This window comes from Pseudopodoces humilis, chromosome 26 (assembly GCF_049639895.1).
Source record: "Pseudopodoces humilis isolate 2021_Gansu_Grassland_sample_001 chromosome 26, ASM4963989v1, whole genome shotgun sequence".
Classification (NCBI taxonomy): Eukaryota; Metazoa; Chordata; class Aves; order Passeriformes; family Paridae; genus Pseudopodoces; species Pseudopodoces humilis.
This window is the reverse complement of record NC_142225.1, coordinates 45,280-69,290: the sequence shown is the minus strand read 5'-3', so window position 1 is coordinate 69,290 and position 24,011 is coordinate 45,280. Positions and strand designations below refer to the sequence as shown.

Here is a 24,011-nt window from a genome sequence, read left to right as displayed (position 1 = left end):
CACTGTAGGGTGGTCCAGGTTGTCCTGGGGTGTCCTGTGTTGTGGCAGGGACACTGAGGTAGGGATGACAGTTGGGCAGGGGGTTTTAGGGTGGCATGGTGACAGGTGTGGAGGTGAGGTCACACTGATGGCGACACCGTGCAGGGAGTTCTCATGGAGTCTTCAGGGAGTGATGAGGGAAGCGGAGGCATGGAGTGGAGTGTGTTGGGGGGTCCAAGGTGGCTTGGGAGGGAATTTAATGAGGGCATTGATGGGTGACCCTGCAGGGCCTGCGTGTTGGGGACCATGTGGTGACTGCGGGCACCTTGAGCCTGGCACAGGCAGTGCTGGTGAACGTGGAGGGGGGCTGTGCCCTGCCTGATCCCTGTGACTCAGGGCCCTGCCCCCCCAACAGCTACTGCAGCGATGACTGGGACAGTTTCTCATGTCGCTGCCACCCTGGTGAGCATGGACTCCCCAGACCCCTGACACCCTCACAACACACCCCAGACATCCCCCAACACTGGGCACTGAAAACCCCTGTAACACACCCCTCTGCCACTCCACTGAATGGGGACACTGTCAGACCCCTGATATCCCCCAATAGCCCCCCAACACTCCCTGACACCTTCCCAACACTGCCCAACACCCCCGGGATGCTGGCACCCCTGTGACACACCTGTGACACCCCTCATTTCTGTGCCTTTGAGTGGAGACCCCCTGACAACCCCTGACATCCCCTGACACCCTGTGGGACACTGACACCACTGAGACACCCCTGTGACACCCCCTACTGCTACCCTGGTAAGCAGAGACCCCCCTGGAACTCCTGACAAGTCCCAACACTCCCTGAGACGCTGCCATCCCTGTTGTCACAGGGGTGACACTGCCATCCCATGGCAGTGTCACCACCATGAGTGGAGACGCCCTGCTACCTCCTGACAACCCTGAGATACTGCCATCCCCAGCACTGCCACCTGTGACACATTGCCCCAACAACACTACCTTTTCTGGGTACCACCAATCCATCCCTGTCACCAGGGCAGTGCCACTCCCCTGTCACTGTCACCTGGACACTGCCACCCCTATCACTGTCCCCAAGGCACTGCCACCCTCCCTTGTCACTGCCACTCCTTATCACTGTCACCCCTGGGGACTACCCCTCACCCCCATCCCTGTCCCCCATCACTCTACCCTCTTGTTGTCCCCAACCCTTTCCTGTGCCCAGGGTACTTCGGTGACAGCTGTGTCAGTGCCTGTGCCCTGGATCCCTGTGAGCCTCCGGGCACCTGTACCCGCCGCCCAGGCACGGGCCCTGGCTATGCCTGTCACTGTCCCCCGGGCACCTTTGGGACCCTCTGCCAGCACCGGTTGGTGACACTGGGGGGCACATGCATGTGCCAGGGGGACACAGAGCACCCAGGGGGAGGGGGGACACTGTGAGGGACAGTGGGGGCAGGGGCTGGGGTGAGAGGAGGGTGGGCATATGGGGCAGGGTGGGTGTGTAAGGGTCATAGTGCACATGCAAGAGCTGTGGTGAGTATGCAAGGGATGGAAAGTGGTACTGTGGGTGTAGAAGTGGTACAGTGGAGGTGCAAGGGGCACTGGGGGTACAGGTGGCACTGTGAGGGTACAAGCGGCCATGTGGGTATGCAAGGGACAGTGTGGGTGTACAAGGGACCATGTGAGTGTATGAGTGGCATTGTGGGGGTATCCTGGCACGGTGCCCGAGTGCCAGCTCCAGTGTCCCCAGGGAGGCGCAGCCATGTCCGCGGGGATGGTGGGGGCACCCCACGTGCGGCCCCTGCAGCTGCGATGTCACCCACGGCTTCAACCCAGACTGTAACAAAACCACGGGCGAGTGTCGCTGCAAGGTGGGACCTGCCAGCCTTTGTCACCACCCCTGCCAACCTCTGCCATCCTCCTGTCACCCCTCTGTTGCCTCCTGCCACCCTGCTGTCATCCTGTCACCTCCCTGTCCCCCCCGATCATGCCCCCAGTCAACCCCCCCAGTCACCTCCCTGCCACCTCCCGGTAACCCCCTGTCAGCCCCATGTCACCCCATCCCCGTGCCTGCAGTGACCCTGTGTCCCCCCAGGACAACCACTACCGCCCGCCAGGAGAGGACACATGCCACCCCTGTGAGTGTTACCCCACTGGGTCACTGTCGCGCCGCTGTGATGCCAACACTGGACAGTGTCCCTGCAAAGCTGGTGTCATTGGCCGCCATTGTGACCGCTGTGACAACCCCTTTGCTGAGGTGACAGCCAGTGGCTGTGAAGGTGGGGGACTGTCAACTTGTGTCACCTTGTGCCACCCTGAGTGCCTACTGTCACCCTCCTGTCACCCTCCATTACTGTCTGTCACCTTGTGTCACCCTGTGTCACCCTGTGTCATCCTGTGTCACCCTGAGTGCCAGTGACCAGCTACTACTGTCACTCCGCTGTCACCCTGCTGACCCCATTGTCACATTATGTCACCTTGTGTCACCCCACTGTCATTCTGTGTCACACTGGTGTTATCCTGTACACCACCGTACACCACCCTGTGCTATCCTGATGCCCGCTGTTCTGCCACAGTTGTCACCCTGGGTGCCAGGGAATGCCACTGTCACCCTGTATCACCCTGTGTCACTCTGCTTTGCCTTGTTGCAACCCTGTGTCATTATGAGTGACAGTGACTGGGTGGTACTGTTACCCTGCTGTCACCCTGTGCTACTCTGCATCACTGCATTGTCATTTTGTGTCAACTGGTGTCACCTTGCTGTCACCCTGGCTGTTGGAAACAGAATTCCGCCAGCACCTTGGTTGTTGGTGTAATCCCACTGACACCTTGTGTCACGCTGCTATCACACTGCTGTCACCCTGTGCCACTATGTCACCCTACTTTCACCCTCTGTTATCCTTTTGTCACCCTGCTCCACCACTGCTGTCACCCTGCTGTTAGCCTGTGTCACCCTGTGTCACCCTGGGTTCCAGTGACCAGGTGCCACTGCCACCCTACTGTCACACTGTGCCACCCTGTGTCCCCCATTTTGATGCCCTGTTGTGTCCCGCAGTGAACTATGACAGCTGTCCCCGGGCCATTGAGGCCAACATCTGGTGGCCCCGCACTCGGTTTGGGCTGCCAGCTGCAGCCCCCTGCCCCAAGGGCTCTGTTGGTACGTGGGGACGTGGGGACAGGGCGGGGGTGGCACTGGGCACACTGCCAGAATGGGGCTGGGGGTGACACAGTGGTGACATCACTGGGATGGGGCTGAGAGGGGTTGACATCACGGCGACATCGCTTGGGTGGTACAGGGAGCTGACACTGTGATTGCACTGCTGAGACACGGTAGGGAGAGGGGACACCATGGTGTCACTTCAGGGTGGTGATACGGTGGTGGCACTGCTGCAATGGGATGTTGACACCGGCGGGACAGAGCTGGGGTGTGTCCTGGTGGTGGCATGGTTGGATGGAGCTGGGGTGGAGTGGCACCATGGGGCTTCACTGGGACAAGGCAAGGGGGTGATGCTGTAGTGGCACTATTGGGTTGGCACAGGGAGGTGACACTATGGTGGCACTGCTAGGATGGGTTAGGGGTAGTGATACCTTGGTGGCACTACCAAGATGGGAGTGGGGGTGACATGAGTGTGGACCTGTTGAGATGAGGCTGGGGCTGCCACTGTGCTGTCAGTGCAGAGAGTGTGACACTGGTGGCATCACTGGGACAGGACTGGTGGCTGTCACAGTGGTGGCACTGGGGGTAGCACAGAAGTGTGACACTGCGGTGGCACAGCTGGGACAAGGCTGGGGTACCACTGCAGGGTGGAGCAGAAGTGTGGCACTGGTGGCATGCAGTGAGTTGAGGCTGCCCCATTGTCCCAAGGTGCACTCACTGTCCCCATCCCATAGGCACGGCACTGCGCCACTGTGATGAGCACAAGGGCTGGCTGCCCCCCAATCTCTTCAACTGCAGCGCACTGGCCTTTGCTGCCCTTCGCCCCTGGGTGAGCTGGGGGAACACCAGCAACAGCCATGTGACAGTGCCACTGGGGCTCCCTTGACTCTGTGTGTCGCCCCCCAAGGTGGAGCAGCTGGTGGGCAACGAGTCACGGTGGGATGCAGGGCAGTCCCGGCGTGTGGCGCTGGCACTGCGTGAAGCAATGCGTGAGGCCCATGGGTACTTCGGCAGTGATGTGCACCTGGCATACCAGCTGGCAGGAGCCCTGCTGCGCCATGAAAGCCACCAGCGTGGCTTCCACCTCGCTGCCACCCAGGACGTGCACTTCACTGAGGTGGGCATGAGGTCACAGGGATGGGGACACGCCCAAAGGGGGAACGAGCCAAACGGAAAAGAGGTTGGGATGATCAGCACCCCCATGGGGAAGGATGTGGGTGCATGAGCCCAGACACCGGAATGATGGGCACTCTTGTGGGGAGGGGGATTGGGGCAGAAGGGCCAGGAGTGACAGGCTCCCACCTATGGAGGCAGAAGAGCAGACACCCGGGTGACGGGCACTGGGGAGAGAGGTTGGAGTTATGGGGACCCTTGTGGGGAGGGTCATATTGGGGCAGAAGGTCAAACACTGGGGTGATGGGCACCTACATAGAGAGGGGGGAGGTGGTGCAGGAACCTGGCTGCCATGCTGGGAAGGGTATTGGTGAGGGAGCCTATCACCAGGGTGATGCACCACCCACCTAGAGAGGAATGGTGGTGTAGGAGGTCTGATGCCAGGGTGGTGAGCACCCCTGAGCAGCGGGTGTTGGTGTGGCTCAGGGTGCACCCTCAACTTTGTGGGGGTATGGCACCCCTGTTCCCCACTGTCGGTGCCAGGGTCACAGAGTCCTGCAGGGGAGGTTAGGGGCCTCCTGCCCAGACCCTAGAGTGCCAGCTTCTAGTGCCACTACCACTGCCTTGCCCCCAGAACCTGCTGCGGGTAGGCAGTGCGCTGCTGGACATGGGGAACAAGCGACACTGGGAGCTGATCCAGCAGACGGAGGGTGGCACAGCCCAGCTGCTGCAGCACTTCGAGGAGTACGCACGAGCCCTGGCACGGAATATGCCCCAGACTTACCTCAGCCCATTCACCATTGTCACCCCTAACATCGGTCAGTGGGGACACGCATGGCTGGAGGGCTGTCAGAGGGGTATCTGCCTGGGAACATAGGCATGCTGGGAACATGTGTGTGCCTGGGGACACACATGTGCCTTTGGTGTGGTGCTGGGGACGTGGGCATGGATGTGCCCAGGGGATGTATGTGCTGGGGATATGGACATGTGTGTGCCTGGGGACATGCGTGTGCTCAGGGGGTGTGTGTGTGTTGGGGGTGTGGATTCATGTCTGGGAACACAAACGTTTATATAGCTGGCATATGTGTGTGCCTGGGGACATGTGTGTGCACAAGGACACATGCTGGGAGCATGCCTGCATGTGTGACTTGTACCTGGGAACACATGTTGGTGACACGGACATTTGTGTAGCTGGGAAACATGTCCTGGGGAACATGGGCGTGCCTAGAGGCATGTGTGTGTCCCTGGCAATATGGGCTGTGGTCCGTGTGCCCTGGGGTCAGGGAGCGCTGGGTACTCGGGCTGTTGTGTTCTGTGTGTCTCGGCGTTGGTGGGTGCTGGGGTCCATGGCCCTGGGCTCAGTGGATGCTGGGCTTAGTGGGTGCTGGGGTCCATGTGCCTGCAGTTTGGTGGCTGCTGTATGGATTCATTGCTCTGGGGTTGTTCGATGTCGGGGTCAGTGCGTGCTGGGCTCAGTGGGTGGTGGAGTCTGTGTGCCACAGGATTGGTGGATGCCAGGATCTATGGTCACAGGGTCTGCATGCCCCAGGATCCATGCCTCTGGGGTTCATGGCTGCAGGGGTTGGTTTGTTCCTGGTTTGGTGTGCCCTGGGGTCAGTGGGTGCCAAGGTCTGGGTTCCCCAGGGTCAGTGGGTGCCAGGATTGGTGGGTGCTAGTGGTGGTATGTACTAGGCTTGGTGCGCCCCTGGATCAGTGAATGCTGGGGTTGGTATGCCCTGGGGTCGGTAGGTGCTGGGGTCTGTGTGCCTCAGGGCTGGTGGGTGCCATACCGTGCCGTGAGTGACGTCGTGTCACAGTGGTGTCAGTGGTGCGGCTGGACAAGAGCAGCTTTGTGGGTGCCCGCCTGCCACGCTATGAGGCGCTGCGGGGAGAGAAACTCCCAGACCTGGAGACGACCGTCATCCTGCCTGACAGCATCTTCTGGCCCCCCGAGGACAGGCGTGAGTCCAGGGCGTAGGGGTGACAGGGGTAGGGTTGGAGACCCATTTGCATCCATGGGGCTGGCGGGGCTCGGGGGGCCCCTTCTTTGACCATGGGGACATGGCACAGCTGGGCACCTTGGCTGGGGGCTGGCAGGGATGGGGGAACCCCAGAATGCCCATGGGCTGACAGGTGCCACCATGGGGACCCCAGTGTGGTCATGGGGCTGGCAAGGTTGGGACTCCAGGATGATACTGGCATGGCTGGGGACCCTGGTAAGGATGCAAGGACCAGGGATCCCAGGATGGCATCAGAGATCCTGATGTGGCTATGGCAGTGGGCAGGGTTGGGGACCCCTGGAGCTGGAAGTGTTGGGGGAACTTTGTTGTGGTCATTGGACTGGCAGAGTTGGGGACTCCAGGGTGGCCACGGGAACCCCAATGAAGTCTCAGAGCACCATGCCACCCCCTGCCCATGGCCCCCAGGCCCCTCAACTGGGCATGGGCAGGCACCACAGGGCACAGGTGGGCAGGAGGAGGAGGAGGATGAAGCAGGCGAAGAAGAGAAGGAGGAGGAGGCAGGGATGACTGTGGTGACCCGGCACAAGCGCCACCCATCCCTGGGTGAGGGCCAGGCCATCGCCAGCGTCATCATCTACCGTACCCTGGCCGGTCTCCTGCCCCAGCACTTCGACACCGACAAGCGCAGCCTCCGGTGCCACTGGGGATGGGGGCTTGGGAGGGCTGCGGGGGGCACATGGGGTGCCAGGGCAAAGCCGAGCATCTGGGGGGTATAGTGAAATGGGGACAGGGATGTCCAGAGGGATCCCAGGGGAGGGATGGGAAAGGTGACACATGGGGTGCCCAAGGTTGGGGGGGCACAGAGAGTGCCTGAAGATGGGGGGTAGAGCATTGGGGAGGTGGCTCGGGGGATGCCCAAGAATGGTGCCCATGGGGTGCCCAAAAAAGGTGGCGCAGGTGAGAAAGGGGTGCCCTCACAGTGTCTGTGTGGTGCCAGGGCACTCTGTGGCACCCAGGTGGGTTTTGGGGCACCTTGAACGGGCTCCCTGACACCAGTGCCTCCCAGGGTGCCCAAGCGCCCCGTCATCAACACACCAGTGGTGAGCATCAGTGTGCACACGGGGGACACGGATGGTGTGGGGGGCATGGGGACCCCCCAGGCACTGGCCAAGCCTGTCACCCTCCAGTTCCGGCTGTTGGAGACCCAGGAACGCTCCAAGCCCATCTGTGTCTTCTGGAACCACTCTCTGCGGTGAGGGCAGGGCAGGGGACACCCCAGGGGTGACAGGGACACCGTGGGGACACAGGGACATCCCGGAGGATAGGGACATGGGATTGGGCATGGGAACACCTTGGGGAAGATGGGAACACTCCAGAGGGACAAGGGATCTCCCCAAGGAGACAGGGGAGCTGGGGATAAGGACACCCAGGGGAACAGGGGATATCCCAGGGAATGCCCTGGGGGGATGGGGACATCTTGGGAAGTCAGGCACAGTATGGAGGGACACGAGATGCTGAGGTAAGAGGGGATATGGCACACACCAGGGGAACGGGAAACACCCTGGGGGGAGAGGGGCCATGGAAATGGGCACATCCCAGGGAAATGGGGACACCTCAGAGGGGACATGGAATGAGGACCAAGGAGATTGGGACACTCTGGAGGGACAGGGAGCATGAGGATGGGGACTTACCATGGAGACAGGGGACATAGTAACAGGAATAAGGACACCTTGAGGCAACAGGGGACATGGGAATAGGGACACCTTGGAGGGGACAGAGGACATCCTAAGGGAACAGGAACATGGGGATAGGGCAGAATGCATGTCTCAGTGTCCTTGTGGGTCATGGGTGAGTAACACGGGAACTGGACATGACTCGTGGGTGTCAGGGATAGGATGGGGTGGGTGTTCCCAAATGGAGGTGTGTTCCTGGGTGAGTGTCCCTGATGGGTGAGTGTCCCCAAGTGGCAGCAGTTGTCTCTGCTAGGTGGATGGATGTTCCAGTGGGTGGGTGGGTGTTGTCTGTGAATGTGTCTGGTGGGTGTGTGTCCCTCTGAGTGGGTGTCCCCAGTGCATGTGTCCCTGGTGGGTGTTCTGGGTTGGGTGCATGTCCCTGGGTAGGGGTGGATGTTCTTAGTGGGTGTCCCTGGTGCGTGTCCTCAGTGTGTGTGTGTGTGTGTTTGTCCCCGGTGGGTGTCCTGGCGGGTTTCCCAGCTTGTGTCACCTTGTGGTGCTGCGCAGGGCCGGCAGTGTAGGCGGCTGGTCAGCACGAGGCTGCGAAGTCGCCTTCCGCAACCAGAGCCACGTCAGCTGCCAGTGCCACCATCTGACCAGCTTTGCCGTCCTCATGGACATCTCCCGTCGAGAGGTGGGGACATAAAGGGACACGGAGGGGTGCATGAGGACATGGGGGCAGATGTGACACAGGGGACATGGAGGGACAGAGTGACCACGGGGCATGGAATTACCCTGGTATGGTAATGGAGGTGGATGGAGACACATCCAGAAACAGGGCATAGGGTGTCAGGTGGTGCCAGGCACAGAGGTGAGGCTTTAGGAACAGGGGCGGGGCTTTTGATAAAAGAGGAGGGACAGGGATAGGAGGGGCTTGGCAGAATGGGTGGGGCAGGGGCAGGGTGGAGGTTCGCACGCTCTTGGAGGCGGGACTGAGGGGAGTGGGTGGGGCTTAAGTGGGGTGGTGCTAAATCCAAGGGGTACGGCTAAATTCAGTGGGTGGAGCTCCCTTGGGGCGGAGCTAAGTGGGATGGGTTATGGCAGATCTGTTAGCACGCTCCCTCAGGGGCGGCTCCAGTTATCATGAATGAGATTCCAGTGGATGCAGCTGAGCAGGCTGGGCCAGTCGGTCTCCAAGGGGCAGAGCTGATGTGGGTGGGGTTACAAGAGGCGTGGCTGAGTGATGTTTTCAGGGCCTGTGGTGGCATAATGTGGGCAGGGTTTCCTGGGGCAGGGTTGAAAACTGGCTGGGCTGTAAAGAGATGTGGTCACTGCTGTGGGTGTGCTTTTAGGGGGCAGGGTCCAGTACTATAGTACTATAGTACTATAGGTGGGGTTGAAAGGGGCAAGGCTGAGGGATGGGGGTGGAATTTTGAGGGCTGGGTCTTAGTGGTATGGGAGAGATTTAAAAGGGTGGAGCTAACACAATGTGGGTGGGGTTTTGAGTGCCATGGTTGAAGTGCTGTGACCGGGGGTTAAAAAGGGTGGGGTTACCACGGGCAGGGCTGAATAATGTGAGCAGGCTTCCTATTGGGCTATGCATAGGGGGCAGGACTTCCCAGGCCCAAGGACTGATTGCTTTGTAAGGGGGGACCACGTCTCTGTTGATGGGGATGTCTGGAGGGGCACGCACACTGAGCACATGCCTGACATATGCTGATCCTGGTGCTGCAGAATGGGGAGGTGCTGCCGCTGGCAGCACTCACCTACGGCTCACTGTGCGTGGGGCTGGCGGGGCTGGCACTGGTGGTCCTGGCCCTGGGGACCTTGAGTCGGCTGCGTTCCAACCGCCACAGCATCCGCCGGCATGGCACAGCTTCACTGCTCCTTGCACAGCTTGTCTTCCTGCTTGGCATCAACCAGACCGATGTCCCGGTGTGTGGGTAAAGGGGGCCGGGAAAGGAGGGAAGAAGTGGGGATCACTGGGAAAGACTGGTTGGGTCAGATGATCTGCTGCCTTTGAAGTGTTTGAGTTGGTGGGGCTAAGGAGTGGGCACCGCCATGGTGGGCTGGGCCTAAGGGGTGGCATCTAAAAGACATGAGGACTGTAATGGGTGAAATCTGTTAAAGGGGTGGTGATGTCAGGGGGTGGGGTCTGTATAAAGGGGTGGGGCTTCCAAAGCAGTGGGGCTGAGGGGTAGATGTTATCAAAGGGGTTGGCTCTCAAGGGGGTGGGGCCCCATCAAAGAGGTGGGGCACTCAAGGAGCGAGGCCTATAAAAGGACTGGAACCTTTTAGAGGAATGTGACCTCAACAGGGGAATGACCTCTCAAGGGGGGTGGAGCTCGAGGGGTTGTGCATATGGTTGGACGGGTGGGGCTGTGGGCTGGCAGTGACAGGGTGGGTGCAGCTGGCGTGCACCGTGGTGGCCATCCTGCTGCAGTTCCTGTACCTGAGTGCGGTAGGCTGGGCACTGCTGGAGGCACTGCACCTGTACCGGCGCCGCAGTGAACCCCGTCATGTCGACCGTGGTCCCATGCGCTTCTACCACGTATTGGGCTGGGGACTGCCTGCTTTCATTACCGGTGAGCCCTGCTGTGAAACCCTGCTCTCATTCTAACCCCACACTCTGGACCGCTAGCTGCCTACCTCCACCTGGGGCAACACCTCCTGGTGGCTACACACCCCCTTTTAGGCTATGGTACTGCCACCTGAATATCTTTCCCCTAATCAATTTCATGCGTGGTGGGATCCTATTTCCATGTGTAACCCCATCCTCGGATGTATCTTTGCCAGCATAGCCACACCCCTGGATATAACCCCGCCTCCAATAGGATAGTCACGCCCAATCCAAAACAGCCCCACCTCAAGAGTTTACTTCCACCCTTAACCACCATAGCCACACCCAGATGGTTTTAGACACACACCCAGAGTCACAGCTCTGCCCTCATGTATGAGACCCAGTCCCCGAGATTTTAGACAGGCCCCTGGGTCCACACTCCTACCCTCATCCATCATAGCTCTGCCCCCAAATTTTCAGTCACACCCCCGGGGTCATAGCCCCCTTCCAAAGAGTATAACCCCGGCCCAATATTTTATCCGCACCACAGGAGTTTAGCCCCACCCTTATCCATCTTATCTCTCCCTCAAGAGCATCTTTCCCAATCTCTTCAATATGCCCCCAGGGCTATAGCCTTTCTCCATCAATCATAGTCAGATATTCTCCCAGGATCTTAGCCCTGCCCTCATCAGCATAACTCCACTCCAAGAGAATAGACCTGTAATAACCTCTTAGACAAGCCCCCAGTGCCATATCCCTGCTCTCATCAACACTGCCACATACCCAAGAGCTTAGACATACCTCATTTACATAGCGCTGTCTCTACCCAGCGTAGGCACACCCCCAAGAGCAGCACCTTCTTGTCAGCTCTGTGCCATCCACGAGCCATTCCATTCCCAGTCCTGCCATAGCTTCACTCTGTTTAGCCCCACCACTCCCACCTTAGCCCCCTGTCTCCTCTGACAGCCCCACCCACTGAATTGGCCCCGCCGTGATCTCTCCTTTGTAGGGCTGGCGGTGGGGCTGGACCCCGAGGGCTATGGGAACCCCGACTTCTGCTGGCTGGCCCTGCATGACAGCCTGGTGTGGAGCCTGGCTGGACCCTGTGCTGCTGCCCTCGCTGTGCGTATAGGGCTGGGGGCTGGGGAGGGCAGGGGACCCCATATCACCCTGCTCACTCCGTGCACCCCCAGGTCGGCATCTTCTTCCTGGTGCTGGCGGCCAGGGCCACCTGTGCCACCCCCCAGGGCTTCCAGAAAAAGGGCTCAGCGTGAGTCACCCAGGCGGGGTCACCCACGGGGGGCAGGGGACATGGTGGGGATGGGGTTGCCCAAGGAGGGCATGGGAGGTTGAGGCACCCATTGTGAGCACAGAGGGTTGGAGCACCCATAGAGGCTAGGGCGTGCTGGGGGCTAGGGGGCACCCATAGGGGACTGGCCTTTTGGGGAACCTGCAGAGGGCAAGGAGGCACAGGGTGGACTAGCATCCATGGGGGGCAGGAGAGTACTGGGGACTGGGCTGCCTATGAGGGGTAGGAGAGGATGGTGGGGCTGCGGCATCTATAGGAGCAGATGAACACAGGGCAGCCATGGGAAGGCAGAGGGGAATGGAGAGCAGTGAGGTACAGGGGGCTGGAGCCAATGGAGGGCATGGGAGGTTGCGGGACCTGTGGAGGGCAGGGGGGCATCAAGGGCAGAGTCACCTATGGGGGCCTCAGGGGTCAGGGGAGGTTGGGGCATCTAGAGGGGCAGGGGGGCACAGAGCAGCTATGGGGTGGCAGAAGGGCACTGGGGACAAGGGCACGGCATGCTGGGGTTAGGCTGGGCCCACAGGGAACAGGGGAGCTTAGGGGGCTGGAGCACCCAAGAATGGCGGAGTGGGTCAGGTAGGGGTTGGGGCATCTGGGCAGGGAGGGGGCTGTGAGGGGCTGGGGCAACCCCGGGGGATAGAAGTACAGAGGGCTTGTGACATGAGATGTCATTGGGGTGACACTGGCATGCTGTTGGGGTGCCCAGGTCTGGGGTGTGCACAGCTGCAGTCCTGCTGGCCATGCCCAGCCTGGCCTGGCTTCTGGCCCTGCTCTCAGTCAACAGTGACACGTTGCTCTGTCACTACCTGTTCGCCGCCTCCAACTGCCTCCAGGTCAGTGGGGACCACCTGAGACTCCACCCTTGGCACCCCCCCAAACACACACCCTGGGGACCTCCAGAACCACTGCCCCTGGGACTACCAAAGACTCCAGAACTCCAATGCCTCCCCCCCCGGGATCCCCAGAGACCCCAGAGCTCCCTGAACCTCACACCCTTGGGACCTCCAGAGTCCCACACCTATTTGTGGGGCACCCACCCAGTGGGCACAGAGAGGTCCTTTGCCATAGGCAGGACACTAATGGGAGGTACCCAGTGTGTATGGGGGCAGCTCAACCACTCCATGGTGCCCATGGGGGGGCACCCAGTGCATATGGGGGTCCCTCATCCTGTCTGTGATATCAGTGGGGGGCACCTAGTGGGTATGTGGGGAGACCCTCATTCTCTTTGAGGCGCCAATGGGATGCACCCAATCTGGATAGGGACCTGTCTGGGGTGCTGCTGGGATCCTCCCAGGCTGTTCACACCCTTCATTGTCTCCCCCCTGCCTCCTCTCTGCCCAGGGCCCCCTCATCTTCCTGTGCTGTGTGGTGCTGAGCAAGGAGGTGCGGAGGAGCCTCCGCCTGAGCTGTGCCCGCTGCCACCACCCACCACTGGCCACCAAGGCCACCCTGACCCCTGTGAGTGCTGGGGGACACGGGGGGTGCTGGGTAGCGAAGGGCAGCCCATGCCATGGCTATGACATTGCTGTGCCCTTGGCAGGCCTATGGCAGGGACAGCGCATACGTGGCAGGGCAGCTGTACCCGCCCCCAGGTGGTGGGTCCTCGGGGTCCCTGCACAGCACCGCACGCTCGGGCAAGAGCCACCACAGCTATATCCCATTCGTGCAGCGGTACTGGGCACAGGAGCTGGGGCATGGGTTTTTGTGGGGTCCTGGGCTGGTGTGGCAATGGGATGACAAGATGGAATGGTTATGGGATGGTGGGGTAACAGGCTGCTGGCGTGGTTGAGTGGTGGGTTGGTGGGGTGGCAGGATGGCATGGCATGGGGGTATTGGGATGGCAGGATGGTGTGTGGTGGGGTGACATGGTTGTGAGGGTGTTGGGATGGCTGGGTGGTGGGGCAATGGCATGGTTGCATGGCAGTACAGTGGCAGGATGGCATGCATTTGGAGTGGTGAGGTGGTAGGGTAGCGGGGTGGTGGCAGAGTGGGGTGTTGAGGGGGTGTCAGGATGAAGGGGTGGCAAGGGTAGGTGTCAGGGTGATGGATATGAGGGTGGTGGGTGTCAGTGGATATTGGCATGTCGGTGGGTGTTGGGTGTCAGTGGGTGGACATTGTGTTGGTGTCAGTCACTGGGTGACAGTGGATGGTAGGTGTTCGTGAGTGACGGTTGGGTCCTGATGAGTATTGTGTCCCCACAGGGAGGACTCAGGGCTGGCAGGCAGCCCAGGGCTGGGGCCAGTGCCGCTGCCTGAGCCTGGGGGGCTCTTCCTTGATTCCCAGGACCAGCCCGAGGGTATGGCCTCACCCAGAGGGCAAGTGTGTCCAGCCTCAGCCCAGGGGGCAGGAGGTGTCTCTGGGCACCCCCTGACCTGTGACCCCCCAGAGCACGACACGGACTCGGACAGTGACGTGTCCCTGGATGACCTGAGTGGCTCCTATGGCTCCACACATTCTTCTGATAGCGAGGATGACGCCCCCTGTGGCTGGGACCCCTTACCCAGGGCTCCCCTGGGTCCTCCTGGCCCTGGTAACACCCTCAGGGGAGGTGGAGATGGGAGATGGGAGGCCTTCAACCTGGCTGGGTGCTGATGTGGGAGGCACAGAGTGGACAAGGGATCCCTTGTCCAGCCTGGAGTTCTGATAGAGATGTATAGTGGGTATGGGGTAGAGGGTCCCTTGTCCAGTCTGGGGTGGTGATGGGGGACACATAAAAGGTTTGGGGGGTCCCTCATGCAGTCAGAGGTGCTGATGGGGGCGCTGAGGGGGGAAGGATGGCCCCTTGTCCAGTCTGGGGTGTGGATGGGACTGACACAATGGGTTTGGGTGCATCCCTCACAATGACTATGTGCTGATGGGGGCACCCAGTGAGGATGGGGGGGCAAGGTTCCTGGTCCTGCCTGTCCCTGCTTCCTTCCTTTCCTCACAGGTGACCCCCTGCTGACCCCGGGATGCCCATACTGGCCAGGGGAGTTTGTGACGACAGCGAGTGAGAGTGAGGGACCAGGAGGTAGCGAGGGACTGCGAGTGCAACCATCTGGTGACCAGGGACACCCCTGGGGTGATCCCCCCCAGCCCAATGGCGAGGCATTTCCCAGGGGCCCCCTGCTGCTGCCCCTGCCCCACCCCCACAAAGGTATGGGCTGCCATGGCAGGGGTGGGCACTCCAAATCTGGCCTCGCCACCCATGGGTAACGCCTCTGCAGGGATCCTGAAGAAGAAGTGCCTGCCCCCCATCAGTGAGCGGGGCAGCGCCCAGCGCCCTGGGCCGCCCCCACCGCCTCCGGCTTGCACAGCTGCCTCCTCTGGCAGTGACGGGGGGGCACCCCCAGTCCCCCGACCTCGGCAGAGCCTCCAGGAGCAGCTCAGCGGCCTCACCCCCATTGCTATGAGCATCCGCACAGGCACCGCTGACGAGGATTCCTCTGGCTCTGAGTGAGTGCCCATCATATCCAAGAAGTGCTCACTGGGTATTAGGGTTCCCTCTGGGCACCCATTGGGTTTGAGGGTGCCCTTGGGGTACCAGGGTTCCTGTTGGGTGGACAAGCAGTGAAACACTGCTTATTAAGGTATCCTTTGGGTGCCTATCAAGTACAAGGATGGCTGGGTACCAGGGTGCCAAGGTTCCCATTACACCCTTATTTAGTGCCAGGGTTTCTTTCAGCTGCCCGTTGGGCACCAATAGGGTCCAACACTGCTTGTTGACTGCTCATCAGGTGCCACAGTACTGACTAGACACCCATTGAGTGCAATATTACTTACTGAGTATCCATCAGGTTCCATGGTTCCCTTTGGGTGTCCACTGGATGCCCATCAGGTGCCAGGGTTCCTTCTTGGGTGCTCACCAGGTCCCAGCAGTCCTTTTGGGCGCTCATTGGATGCTAGGGTGCCCTTTGACTGCCCACCAGGTGTATGGGTGTTTGTCAGGTGCCCATAGGGCACCAGGATAACCAACAGGTGACCACTGGGTGCCAGGATTCCTCTTGGGTGCCCATGGGGTGCAAGGGTGGCTGTTGGGTGCCCACTAGATGCCCACTGGGTGCCCATTGAGTACTGGGGTACCCACTGGATGCCCATTGAATACTCACTGGGTGTCCGTCAGGTATAACCGCAGCCATTGGATGCCAATTGACTGTCCCTGAGTGCCCACTAACCACTGGATGCTCATTGTGCATCCATTGACCATTATATATCCATTTGGTGCCCACTGACTGTCCATTGGGTGCTTAATGACCTCTGGGTGCACACTAGGTGCCCATCAGGTCTAACAGCACCTGTTGCGTACCCACTGACCATTGGGTCACCCATTGAGTATTGGGGTGTCCACTGGTGGCCCATCAGGCCTAACAGCACTTGTTGGGTGTGTGTTAACTGTTCATGAGTGTCCATTGACCACCGGGTGCCCCTTTGGTCTAACAGTGCTCATTGGGTGCTGGAGTGCATGTTGGGTGCCCATTGACTGTCCAAAGGTGCCTATTGACCACTGGGTGCCCACTGGGTGGTGGGGTGCCCACTGAGTACCCCCTGACCACCCACAGGTGCTCAGGGCAGAGCTAGCACAGCAGCACTAACCAACTCTTCTCTCCTCCTCTACCCCCCAGATTTCTGTTTTTTAATTTTCTCCATTAACCCAAGGGGGCTAGGGGGGCTCCCCCCCAACCCTCACCTCTCCATCTCCCACCATGGCTGGGTGCTGGGTGCTGGGGGGCACAGAGGGCACCCTGGCACCCATCTCCCCCATCACGCATCTGTCTGTCTTGTTTTTTATCCACCCCCACCCTCCGCTTTGTATCCACTTCCCCCATCTGTCCGTGCCCCCCCACCAGGAGCGACGAGACCTCAATCTAATGGGGACCCAGCAGGCAACCCACACACTGTGCCAGGGACACCAGGACAGGGAGGGCACCAGGATGGTGGGGGGGACACACCAGGATTGGGGGCATACAAGGACTGGGAGGACATCAGGAGGGGGCAGGGAGCCACATCCCTCCCCCCCCAGTGCACTTTGTAACCTTGCAGGGATTGGCACCTTGCAGGGGGGTAGCACAGGGTGCCCCTGTTTTCCCCCCATGATCACCCCCAACCCCTTTGCCCAGCAGAGTGCTTTATTTAAAAAATACATGAAAATACAAAAACGGGAATTTATAACCAACTTCCCCTATTGTGCCAACCCCCCTGAAGGTGCCACCCATCCCATGGTGTGAACTTCCCCAGGTGGGGGGCATGTAGAGGGGGGGACCAGTTGGGGGTTCAGGGATGTCTGGGGAACCCCCCCTCCCCTGCCCAGGGGTGAGGCTCAGGTGGGGGAACCGAGGGATGGGTGTTGTGGGGTGAGGGACCCCTGGGTACTGGGGGATGTGGGGGGTTTCCTACTGCTGATTGGACCTTTTGTAATTAAAGCAAAACCCAGTGCATGCCTTGGCTCATCCCTGGGGAGGCCCGTGCCTCTCCCACCCCAACCTCAGCCGGTCCCTGGCGGTTCCAGCTCTGCCCTGCCTTGGCAGCCAAGGGGTTCCTTGGCTGCTCCCTGGGGGCTCCTGGCACTGCCTGCCTCCTTCCAAAACCTCAGTTCATCCCTAGGGCTGCCTTGGCTCTGCCCCCCCCAGCCTAGGTACCTTGGCTGGTACCTAGGGGGGGGTCTGGGTGCCCCCAGGGTCTCTGGGCAGGTGCAGGGTGGTTTGGGGGTGTCACCTCGGGGTGCTGCTCACTGCCGTCTTGCGTGGGGGCCGCAGGCGGGCAGGGGGGGGTCCTGGTTTGCACCCCGAGGCAGCAGTTGGGGGGGCTGCCCGTGCTGCCCCCACACCTGCAAAGGGGAGAGAAGCCATAGAGAAACTGAGGCATGGAGGAGGGGGCATCCCCTGTGACCCCCTAACCCCACTACATCCTTACCTCTGGGAGTGGGGGTCCTCCCACCCACTGCTGGAGTCCGAGGGGACACCTTGGGGAGGGCAGTGGGTGCAGGGGAACAGCCAGAGGGGACAGATGCGGTGGTGGTCCTGGCGTGGGGCTGGCGGCTGGAGGGCGGGCAGGGGACTGTACCCCTCCTTGCCTTCGGCTGACCTGGGGAGAAAGGGGGGGTTGGGGTATGGCCCAGGAACCCCTATAGCCGTGGTATCCCCATCCCCTTGCCATCACTACCTGCTGTCCCCCCCCGGGGGGGCTCTGACCTGCCCCGGGCACCAGCCCACTGCCCCTGGGGAGGGCACGGCCGGGAGGGGCCCACATGGCTGGTGGGGAGCCCCCTGGCCCCAGAGGGTCCCTTCACCGCTGCTGTGGAATTACGGCTGGGGGGTGCCTGAAAATAGAGGAGGAGATATCACTCAGTGGGTGCCTCGCACCCAGAGGGCCTGGGGAGTTCATGATGCCCCTCGGAGACAGGGGGCCACTCACTGCCCCCATCTAGGATGGGTTGGGGGGGGATCTGGGCGTTCAGCCCGGGTGGAACACAGCTACACTGGGACCCTACCCCTGGGTCTCACCTACCTCGGGAACACTGGTGGCAGCAGAGGCCCCCGGGGGTTTGGCTGGGACGCGAGGGATGGGGGCAGGTCCCTGCGACTCCACGGTGGGCAGGAGTGCCCGCACCGGGCTGTCCTTCACCACGAAGGTCTGGCGGCGGGGGCTGCGGGGGGTGCCGGGGGGCGTGGCGGCGGGTCCCGGGGGGTCTCCAGGGGCGGGAGGGGGCAGGTGACACCCCTCCAACTGCGCCGCCAGGCGCGTGGCCTCCCGCACCATCTCTTCCAGACGGGCCCCGCGCAGGGGACTCCAGCGCCCGTTGCTGCCTTTGTGCCGGCACCCGCCGCCCGGGCTATCCTCATCCTCCTCTTCCTCCTGGCTTCAGATCGGGCGGGGGTAGGGGGAAAGGTGGTGTCAGCCCCCAACACCACTGCCAAGAAGTGGCAGGAGCCCCCCATGCCATCCAGGACACCATTCAGTGAGTGACATGTCCCCCAGGACCCCCAGAATCACATCTATGAAGGAGGTATGTCCACAGGACTCCCAGGACCCTGTTCATGGGGTGACATGTCCCCTAGGATCCCATCTTTGGGGTGTGTTGTCCCTTGTGGCCTCCAGGACCCCAACTGTGAGTTGCCACATCCCCCCCAACCCCATGCATGGGGTGACATGTCCCCTAGGACATTGACAATGAGGTGCCATCTCCCCCTGTCCTCCATGTCCCATCCTATTCCCCATGTACCCAGCTGTAAGGTGCCCTTTTCCTCCTACCCCTCTGTACCTGTCCGATGGGGACAGCACGCCAAAGTCGAAGCTCTCCTCGGTGACAAATCGAACATCTGGGGGGACACTGCAGATGAGCGCCAGCCTCCCCCACCCCAGGGGGGGAAACACGGGGGACATGCAGCGCTGGCACTGCCGTACCTCGGTCATCGGCCATCGCCTCGGAGCACCGGGGCCACCTGTGGGAGATGGGGGGGTCACCACTGACGCAATCGGGGTCCCCCACCCATGCCCCTACCCGCCCTCCATGTCCCCAACCCCCGCTGGGCCCCGGTGGCACCGGCCAGCGCACGGGTGACACGGCCGGTGCCAGGCGCCGCCGGGCTCAGTGCCACCGGGATGGGGACAGGGATGGCTCCGCTGGCGCCAGTAGGCACCCCCAGCCCGGGTGTCCTCAGTGCCACAATAGGAGGTCCCAACCCTGCACCCTGATCCCTGAGAGTCCCCAGTGCCACCACGGTGGTACCCAGTCCCTATCGGGGGGACCCCAGCCCAAAATTGAGGGGCTCCAACCCCATTGGGAAGTCGCAGCCCCGCATCCGGGGGAACCCCTCTCCCACACCCACACCCCGATCCCAGGAGGCCCCCAGCCCCACATTTTGATCCCCGGGGCATCCCAGCCCCACAGCCTGGGGACCCAGCCCCACATCTTGATCCTCAGGGGATCCCAGCCCCACACCAGAGGACCCCAGCCCCATACTGAGGGGGTCCCAGTCTTGAATCCCGATCCCGAGCGGGTCCCATCCACATTCCTAGGCCTCCCAGCTCCCACGCCGATCAGCCCCAAACCCCGATCCTGGGGGTCCAATTCCCACTCCCGGCTCCACTTCCCAGCCCCACACTGAAGGGTCTCAGCCCCATAATGGGACGATTCCTCCCCCACACCTGAGGAATCCCCCAGCCACGCACCCCCCCCCAGCCCCGGAGACGCCAGTTCCACATTGGGGGGTCCTAGCTCCAGTCTAAAAGGGTCCAGCCCCGCCGACGAGTCTCAGCCCCGCATCTCAATCCGTTTATGACCCCAGCCCCACAATGAGAAGGTCCCAGCCCCCACCGGGGGTCCAGGCCTCCCAGCCCCAGCCCTGGGGGTCCTCAGCCCCTCACCCCGACCCCACGTCACCCCATCTCCGCATGGGGTGGTTTACCCCGCGCTCCGCGGCACCCCCGATCTCCCCGCAGGCTTCCCCTCTACCCGGGGGTTCCGGTCTGCCCCTTGCCCCCCTCTCCCCCCACCACCTCACCGCCCCCGGCTCCCGCTCGCCGCGCGCGCCGAGGAGGCGTGGCCTAACTGAAGGGGCGTGGTCTCGTTCGAATTCCCCCTCCCCTTGCGGCTCAATCGCGGTGCGCCCGCCCCGGGTTCCGATTGGTCGGCGCCCCGTAAACCCTCACTCTGACTGGCCTATCTCCTCGCCTTTCGCCTCACGGACTGGCTCTCGTCCTCCCCCGCGCCCCGCCCACCACCGGCTGGGGGCGTGGCCCGGAAGCGCGGCGGCTGAGGGTCCTTCCGCCCCCGGTGCCGCCGTAGCATGGCCGCCGTCCCGCCCGACTCCTGGCAGCCGTCCACCGTTTCCATGGAGACCACGTAAGGGGCAGGGTCTGGCCCCGGTACCGGCACCGGCACGGGAGGCCCCGCCCACCCCTGGTCCCGCCCCCTTCCGCGGCACTGGTAAATCGGTGTCCGCTCCCCTCCCCCCTCGGCTTCTATGCAGTCCCGGTGTTCCTGACTCCCCGGTCCTCCCGGTATATGGGGCAGTTCCCGGTGTCCGTGAGCCCCCGGTACCAGGCAGACCCTGAATTCCACAGGTGCTAAGAAGCTCCCAGGGTCTCCGGAACGGGACAGCTCCGTTATCCCCCGGTATCAACCAGTCCTGGTTCCCGCCCCGGTACTAGAGAGCCCCTGGATCCCCACCGGTGTCCCCCATGGTGTTTGTAACCCCCAGGCCCCTCGGTACCAGGCAGATGCCAGTGACCCCGTTAGCCCGAGTGTCTCCCAGTACTGCACAGAAACAGCCAGTCCTGGTTGTTTCCCCTGGCAGCAAGAGCTGTCCGTGTCTTCCTGGGGATCCATTATTCCCCAGTACCTGCAGCCCCCATTGCCCCCCATCCCTTCTCACCTCTGTGGTCCCTGTCCCTGACTGACTCTGGGTAATGGGGGGATGGGGGGGTTACATTGAGGTGTGTCCTGGTACCCTTCCCGATCCTGTTCCCATTCCTATTATTCCCATTTCCCATTCCCTGGGTGTATCTGCTGGTGCTGGAGCTGTACTAACAGCACAGCCCCCTGACTTTGGTCTGAAACTGGGGTTGGGGGTCACAGTGGGATGACCCTGCTCTGCAGCTGCAGAATTTACCATATAGGTGGAGGAATTTACAGCAAGGTGACCCCATCTCCTGTTTCCATTCCTCATGCTGTTCCCTTGTTCCCAAGGTTGTTCCTGTTCCTGATTTTACCATTCCCAGGATGGGCCCTCCGGTGCTGGGGCTGTACCTGGCAGGCCAAGACCCTAGCTTTGGTCTGAAACTGCGTGTGGGAGTCACAGTGTGATGACCCTGTCTCCAGTTCCCATTTCCAGTGCTGTTCCCTATTCCCGTTCCTGCTGTTGCCATTCACAGAATGAGCCTGCTTGTGCTAGAGCTGCACTGGCAACACAGCCCCTGGCTTTAGTCTGATGCTGGGGATGTGGGTATCACTTTGGGATGACCCCATTTCCTTCCCATTCCCATTACTGTTCCCCATTCCCGGTGCCTTTCCCATTCACACTACCTGTGTTCCCATTCCAGGATGGGCCCACTCGTGCTGGAGCTGTACTGGCAACACGCTCCCCGCACCTGCAAGAACTTTGCTGAACTGAGCCGCCGTGGGTACTACAATGGCACCAAGTTCCACCGCATCATCAAGGACTTCATGGTGCAGGGAGGAGACCCCACAGGTACCGGTGAGTACAGGCCTCTGAAATCTCCCTAGGACCCTCCCTGGTGCCAGCGATTCCTTCTGACCTCTGAATTCACCTGCAGGCCGTGGTGGCGCCTCTATCTATGGGAAACAGTTTGAGGATGAGCTGCACCCTGACCTGAAGTTCACTGGTGAGCGGGGCCAGCACTGGGAGAGCGCTGGAGGGGCATACCCAGGAGCCAGGGACCCCACCTATAGCAGGGCAGGACCCCTGAGAACACACCTGTGGGATGGGATATCCACTGTGTCCTCCTCCATGGGGTGACATGACTTCCAGCTCTCCAGTCATGGGTTGGTGTGTCTCAAGGTGGCTAGTCATGTGGTATGTCCTCCAGGACCCTGGCTGTGAGGTGGCATTTCTCTCCTGTCCCCACAGATCCCGTCTATAGGGTGACAAGTCTGCTGTGTCCCCCAAAACCCCATTCATGGAGTGACATGACCCCCAACTCATGGAGCTTTGCCATGGGTTGCCCTGTCCTCTATTTCCCCATTCCTGGTGTGATGTGTCCCTGTGTCTCATAGACAGCAGGATTCTGGCAATGGCTAGCATGGGGCTGGACACCAACAGGAGCCAATTCTTCCTCATGTCCCCTAAGACCTCTCTATTGGGTGACATTTTCCCCATGACACTAGGACCTCAGCCATGGGTGAGACATGACACGTCCCTGAGACCCCATCCATGGGGTGGCATGTCCTCCATAGCCCCCAGTACCCCATCCCTTGAGTGGCATGCCCCCCAAGACTCTGGCCATAGCATGGCATGTCCCTCAGGGTGCCAGGACCCTTGGCCCATGTCCCACAGGCACTGGGATCCTGGTGATGGCCATTATAGGGCTGGACACCAATGGGAGCAACCCAAGACCGAGACCCTTCTGTGAGGTGACAGGTTACCCAGGAGTCTGGCCATGGAGTGACATGTCCCAAGGATCACAGCCATAAGATGACTCCCTCCAGTATCCCAGTCTTGGGGTGACATGTTTCCCGTGATACTGGGATTCTGGCCATGAGACAACATCCCCCATGGGATGGCATCATGCTGGAACCTTGGCTGTAGGGTGACATGTCCCCTGTATCCATGTAGTGACATGTCCCCATATCTCACAGGTGCTGGGATCCTGGCAATGGCCAATGCAGGGCCAGACACCAATGGAAGCCAATTTTTCCTGACACTGGGCCCAGCACAGTGGCTGGATGGGAAGCACAGCATTTTTGGGAGGGTGTGCCAAGGAATGGGGGTGCTGGGGCGCCTAGCCATGGTGGAGACCAACTCCCAGGACCGACCTCTCGACGATGTCAAGATCATCAAGGCGTATCCCTCGGGGTAGGGGTGTGGGGTGTCCTCCCTCCAAATTGTACTGCTTGTTTGTAATAAAAGAGGTTGGATGTAGTGGGACCCCCCCAGAGTGGTGGTTTTAGGGGGAGGTGGAGGAGGTGTCTTCGACATGGTGGGGGTTGTGAGCCCCGCCAAAGGGTTTTGTGGGTGCCTTTGGAGGGGCAGGTGTCTGTCCCTGGGAACGTGGAGCTGCCAGTGGCCCCAGTTCCTGGGGGTGCAGAGTGGGTGCCACCAGTGGGTGCCCAAATTTACACCTATTTGTGGTGGCCAGGCTGGGTCCCTTGGTCTGACCCAGATGCCACGACTTTCCCAGAGGGAGTGGTCCCTGACCACTGGGTAACCTCAGCGAGGGGGGCAGCCTGTGACTGCAAGTGATTTCAGCTCAGTGATTTCAGCTCTGCTTGCTAGGTTATCCTGGGCCGACACAGAGAAAGAGAGACAGGAACGTCGTGGCAATTCCACAGAGACAGCCTTTATTGTCCAGCAGCTCTGCAAAGGGTAGCCAGGGACAGTGCCTCCCTCCTGAACTGGGCAGAAGCTGGGTTTTTATGGGGGAAAGACAGGGTGGTACCAGGGGGGAAAACCAATGGGTTACAAAAGATCAACATAGTCACCAAGGCATGGTGGGATACCTCACCATCTAAGGGATATCTCTCCAGGAGGAGGTTGTGATATGCTTATCCCAGTTCTCTCAGGGCACATTTCTCCATGGAAAACCCTTGGCAGGCTCG

At 60.9% G+C, this 24,011-nt stretch overlaps 3 protein-coding genes across 11 annotated transcripts in view; 2 read left to right on the top strand and 1 right to left on the bottom strand.

Annotated features, from left to right (window-relative positions):
- Positions 1 to 16,713, top strand: part of CELSR2 (cadherin EGF LAG seven-pass G-type receptor 2) — a 30,447-nt gene extending 13,734 nt beyond the window's left edge. Inside the window, exons 12-35 of one of the 5 annotated variants that reach the window (XM_014258973.2) lie at positions 267 to 441; positions 1,208 to 1,349; positions 1,733 to 1,853; positions 2,078 to 2,261; positions 3,038 to 3,139; positions 3,874 to 3,968; positions 4,047 to 4,256; positions 4,887 to 5,070; positions 6,070 to 6,213; positions 6,679 to 6,907; positions 7,280 to 7,465; positions 8,454 to 8,580; positions 9,621 to 9,821; positions 10,297 to 10,471; positions 11,456 to 11,568; positions 11,640 to 11,716; positions 12,462 to 12,588; positions 13,097 to 13,213; positions 13,296 to 13,426; positions 13,957 to 14,051; positions 14,142 to 14,285; positions 14,685 to 14,891; positions 14,962 to 15,190; positions 16,582 to 16,713. In XM_014258973.2, the coding sequence (XP_014114448.2) occupies positions 267 to 441; positions 1,208 to 1,349; positions 1,733 to 1,853; positions 2,078 to 2,261; positions 3,038 to 3,139; positions 3,874 to 3,968; positions 4,047 to 4,256; positions 4,887 to 5,070; positions 6,070 to 6,213; positions 6,679 to 6,907; positions 7,280 to 7,465; positions 8,454 to 8,580; positions 9,621 to 9,821; positions 10,297 to 10,471; positions 11,456 to 11,568; positions 11,640 to 11,716; positions 12,462 to 12,588; positions 13,097 to 13,213; positions 13,296 to 13,426; positions 13,957 to 14,051; positions 14,142 to 14,285; positions 14,685 to 14,891; positions 14,962 to 15,190; positions 16,582 to 16,603 (3,537 nt within the window). In that variant the 3' untranslated portion in view covers positions 16,604 to 16,713. Of the gene's footprint in view, positions 1 to 266; positions 442 to 1,207; positions 1,350 to 1,732; positions 1,854 to 2,077; positions 2,262 to 3,037; positions 3,140 to 3,873; positions 3,969 to 4,046; positions 4,257 to 4,886; positions 5,071 to 6,069; positions 6,214 to 6,678; positions 6,908 to 7,279; positions 7,466 to 8,453; positions 8,581 to 9,620; positions 9,822 to 10,296; positions 10,472 to 11,455; positions 11,569 to 11,639; positions 11,717 to 12,461; positions 12,589 to 13,096; positions 13,214 to 13,295; positions 13,427 to 13,956; positions 14,052 to 14,141; positions 14,286 to 14,684; positions 14,892 to 14,961; positions 15,191 to 16,356 lie in introns of those variants that run through there. The other 4 variants (XM_088066962.1, XM_088066963.1, XM_088066964.1 and 1 more) reach the window with 4 other exon arrangements.
- A 129-nt stretch (positions 16,714 to 16,842) lies between these two features.
- PSRC1 (proline and serine rich coiled-coil 1) lies at positions 16,843 to 20,273 on the bottom strand. Of its 3 annotated transcripts, none has more exons than XM_088066967.1 (6): positions 20,140 to 20,273; positions 18,993 to 19,173; positions 18,239 to 18,590; positions 17,894 to 18,050; positions 17,645 to 17,815; positions 16,843 to 17,558 (listed from the first exon to the last, which is right to left on the bottom strand). In XM_088066967.1, the coding sequence occupies exons 2-6, from the start codon at positions 19,142 to 19,144 to the stop codon at positions 17,443 to 17,445; spliced, it is 948 nt and encodes a 315-aa protein (XP_087923093.1). In that variant the 5' UTR covers positions 19,145 to 19,173; positions 20,140 to 20,273; the 3' UTR covers positions 16,843 to 17,442. The 3 variants fall into 3 exon arrangements, with proteins under 3 accessions (XP_087923093.1, XP_087923092.1, XP_087923094.1); XM_088066966.1 differs by having other exon boundaries at positions 20,115 to 20,232; XM_088066968.1 differs by lacking the exon at positions 17,894 to 18,050 and having other exon boundaries at positions 20,115 to 20,232.
- A 171-nt stretch (positions 20,274 to 20,444) lies between these two features.
- Positions 20,445 to 23,334, top strand: PPIL1 (peptidylprolyl isomerase like 1). 3 transcript variants are annotated; one of them, XM_005530210.2, is made up of 4 exons: positions 20,445 to 20,576; positions 21,776 to 21,930; positions 22,010 to 22,078; positions 23,052 to 23,334. In XM_005530210.2, exons 1-4 carry the CDS (start codon positions 20,521 to 20,523, stop codon positions 23,270 to 23,272), a joined length of 501 nt encoding a protein of 166 aa, XP_005530267.1. In that variant the 5' UTR covers positions 20,445 to 20,520; the 3' UTR covers positions 23,273 to 23,334. The 3 variants fall into 3 exon arrangements, with proteins under 3 accessions (XP_005530267.1, XP_087923227.1, XP_014114400.1); XM_088067101.1 differs by having other exon boundaries at positions 20,532 to 20,660; XM_014258925.2 differs by lacking the exon at positions 20,445 to 20,576 and adding an exon at positions 21,522 to 21,674.
- Positions 23,335 to 24,011: the final 677 nt, after the last annotated feature.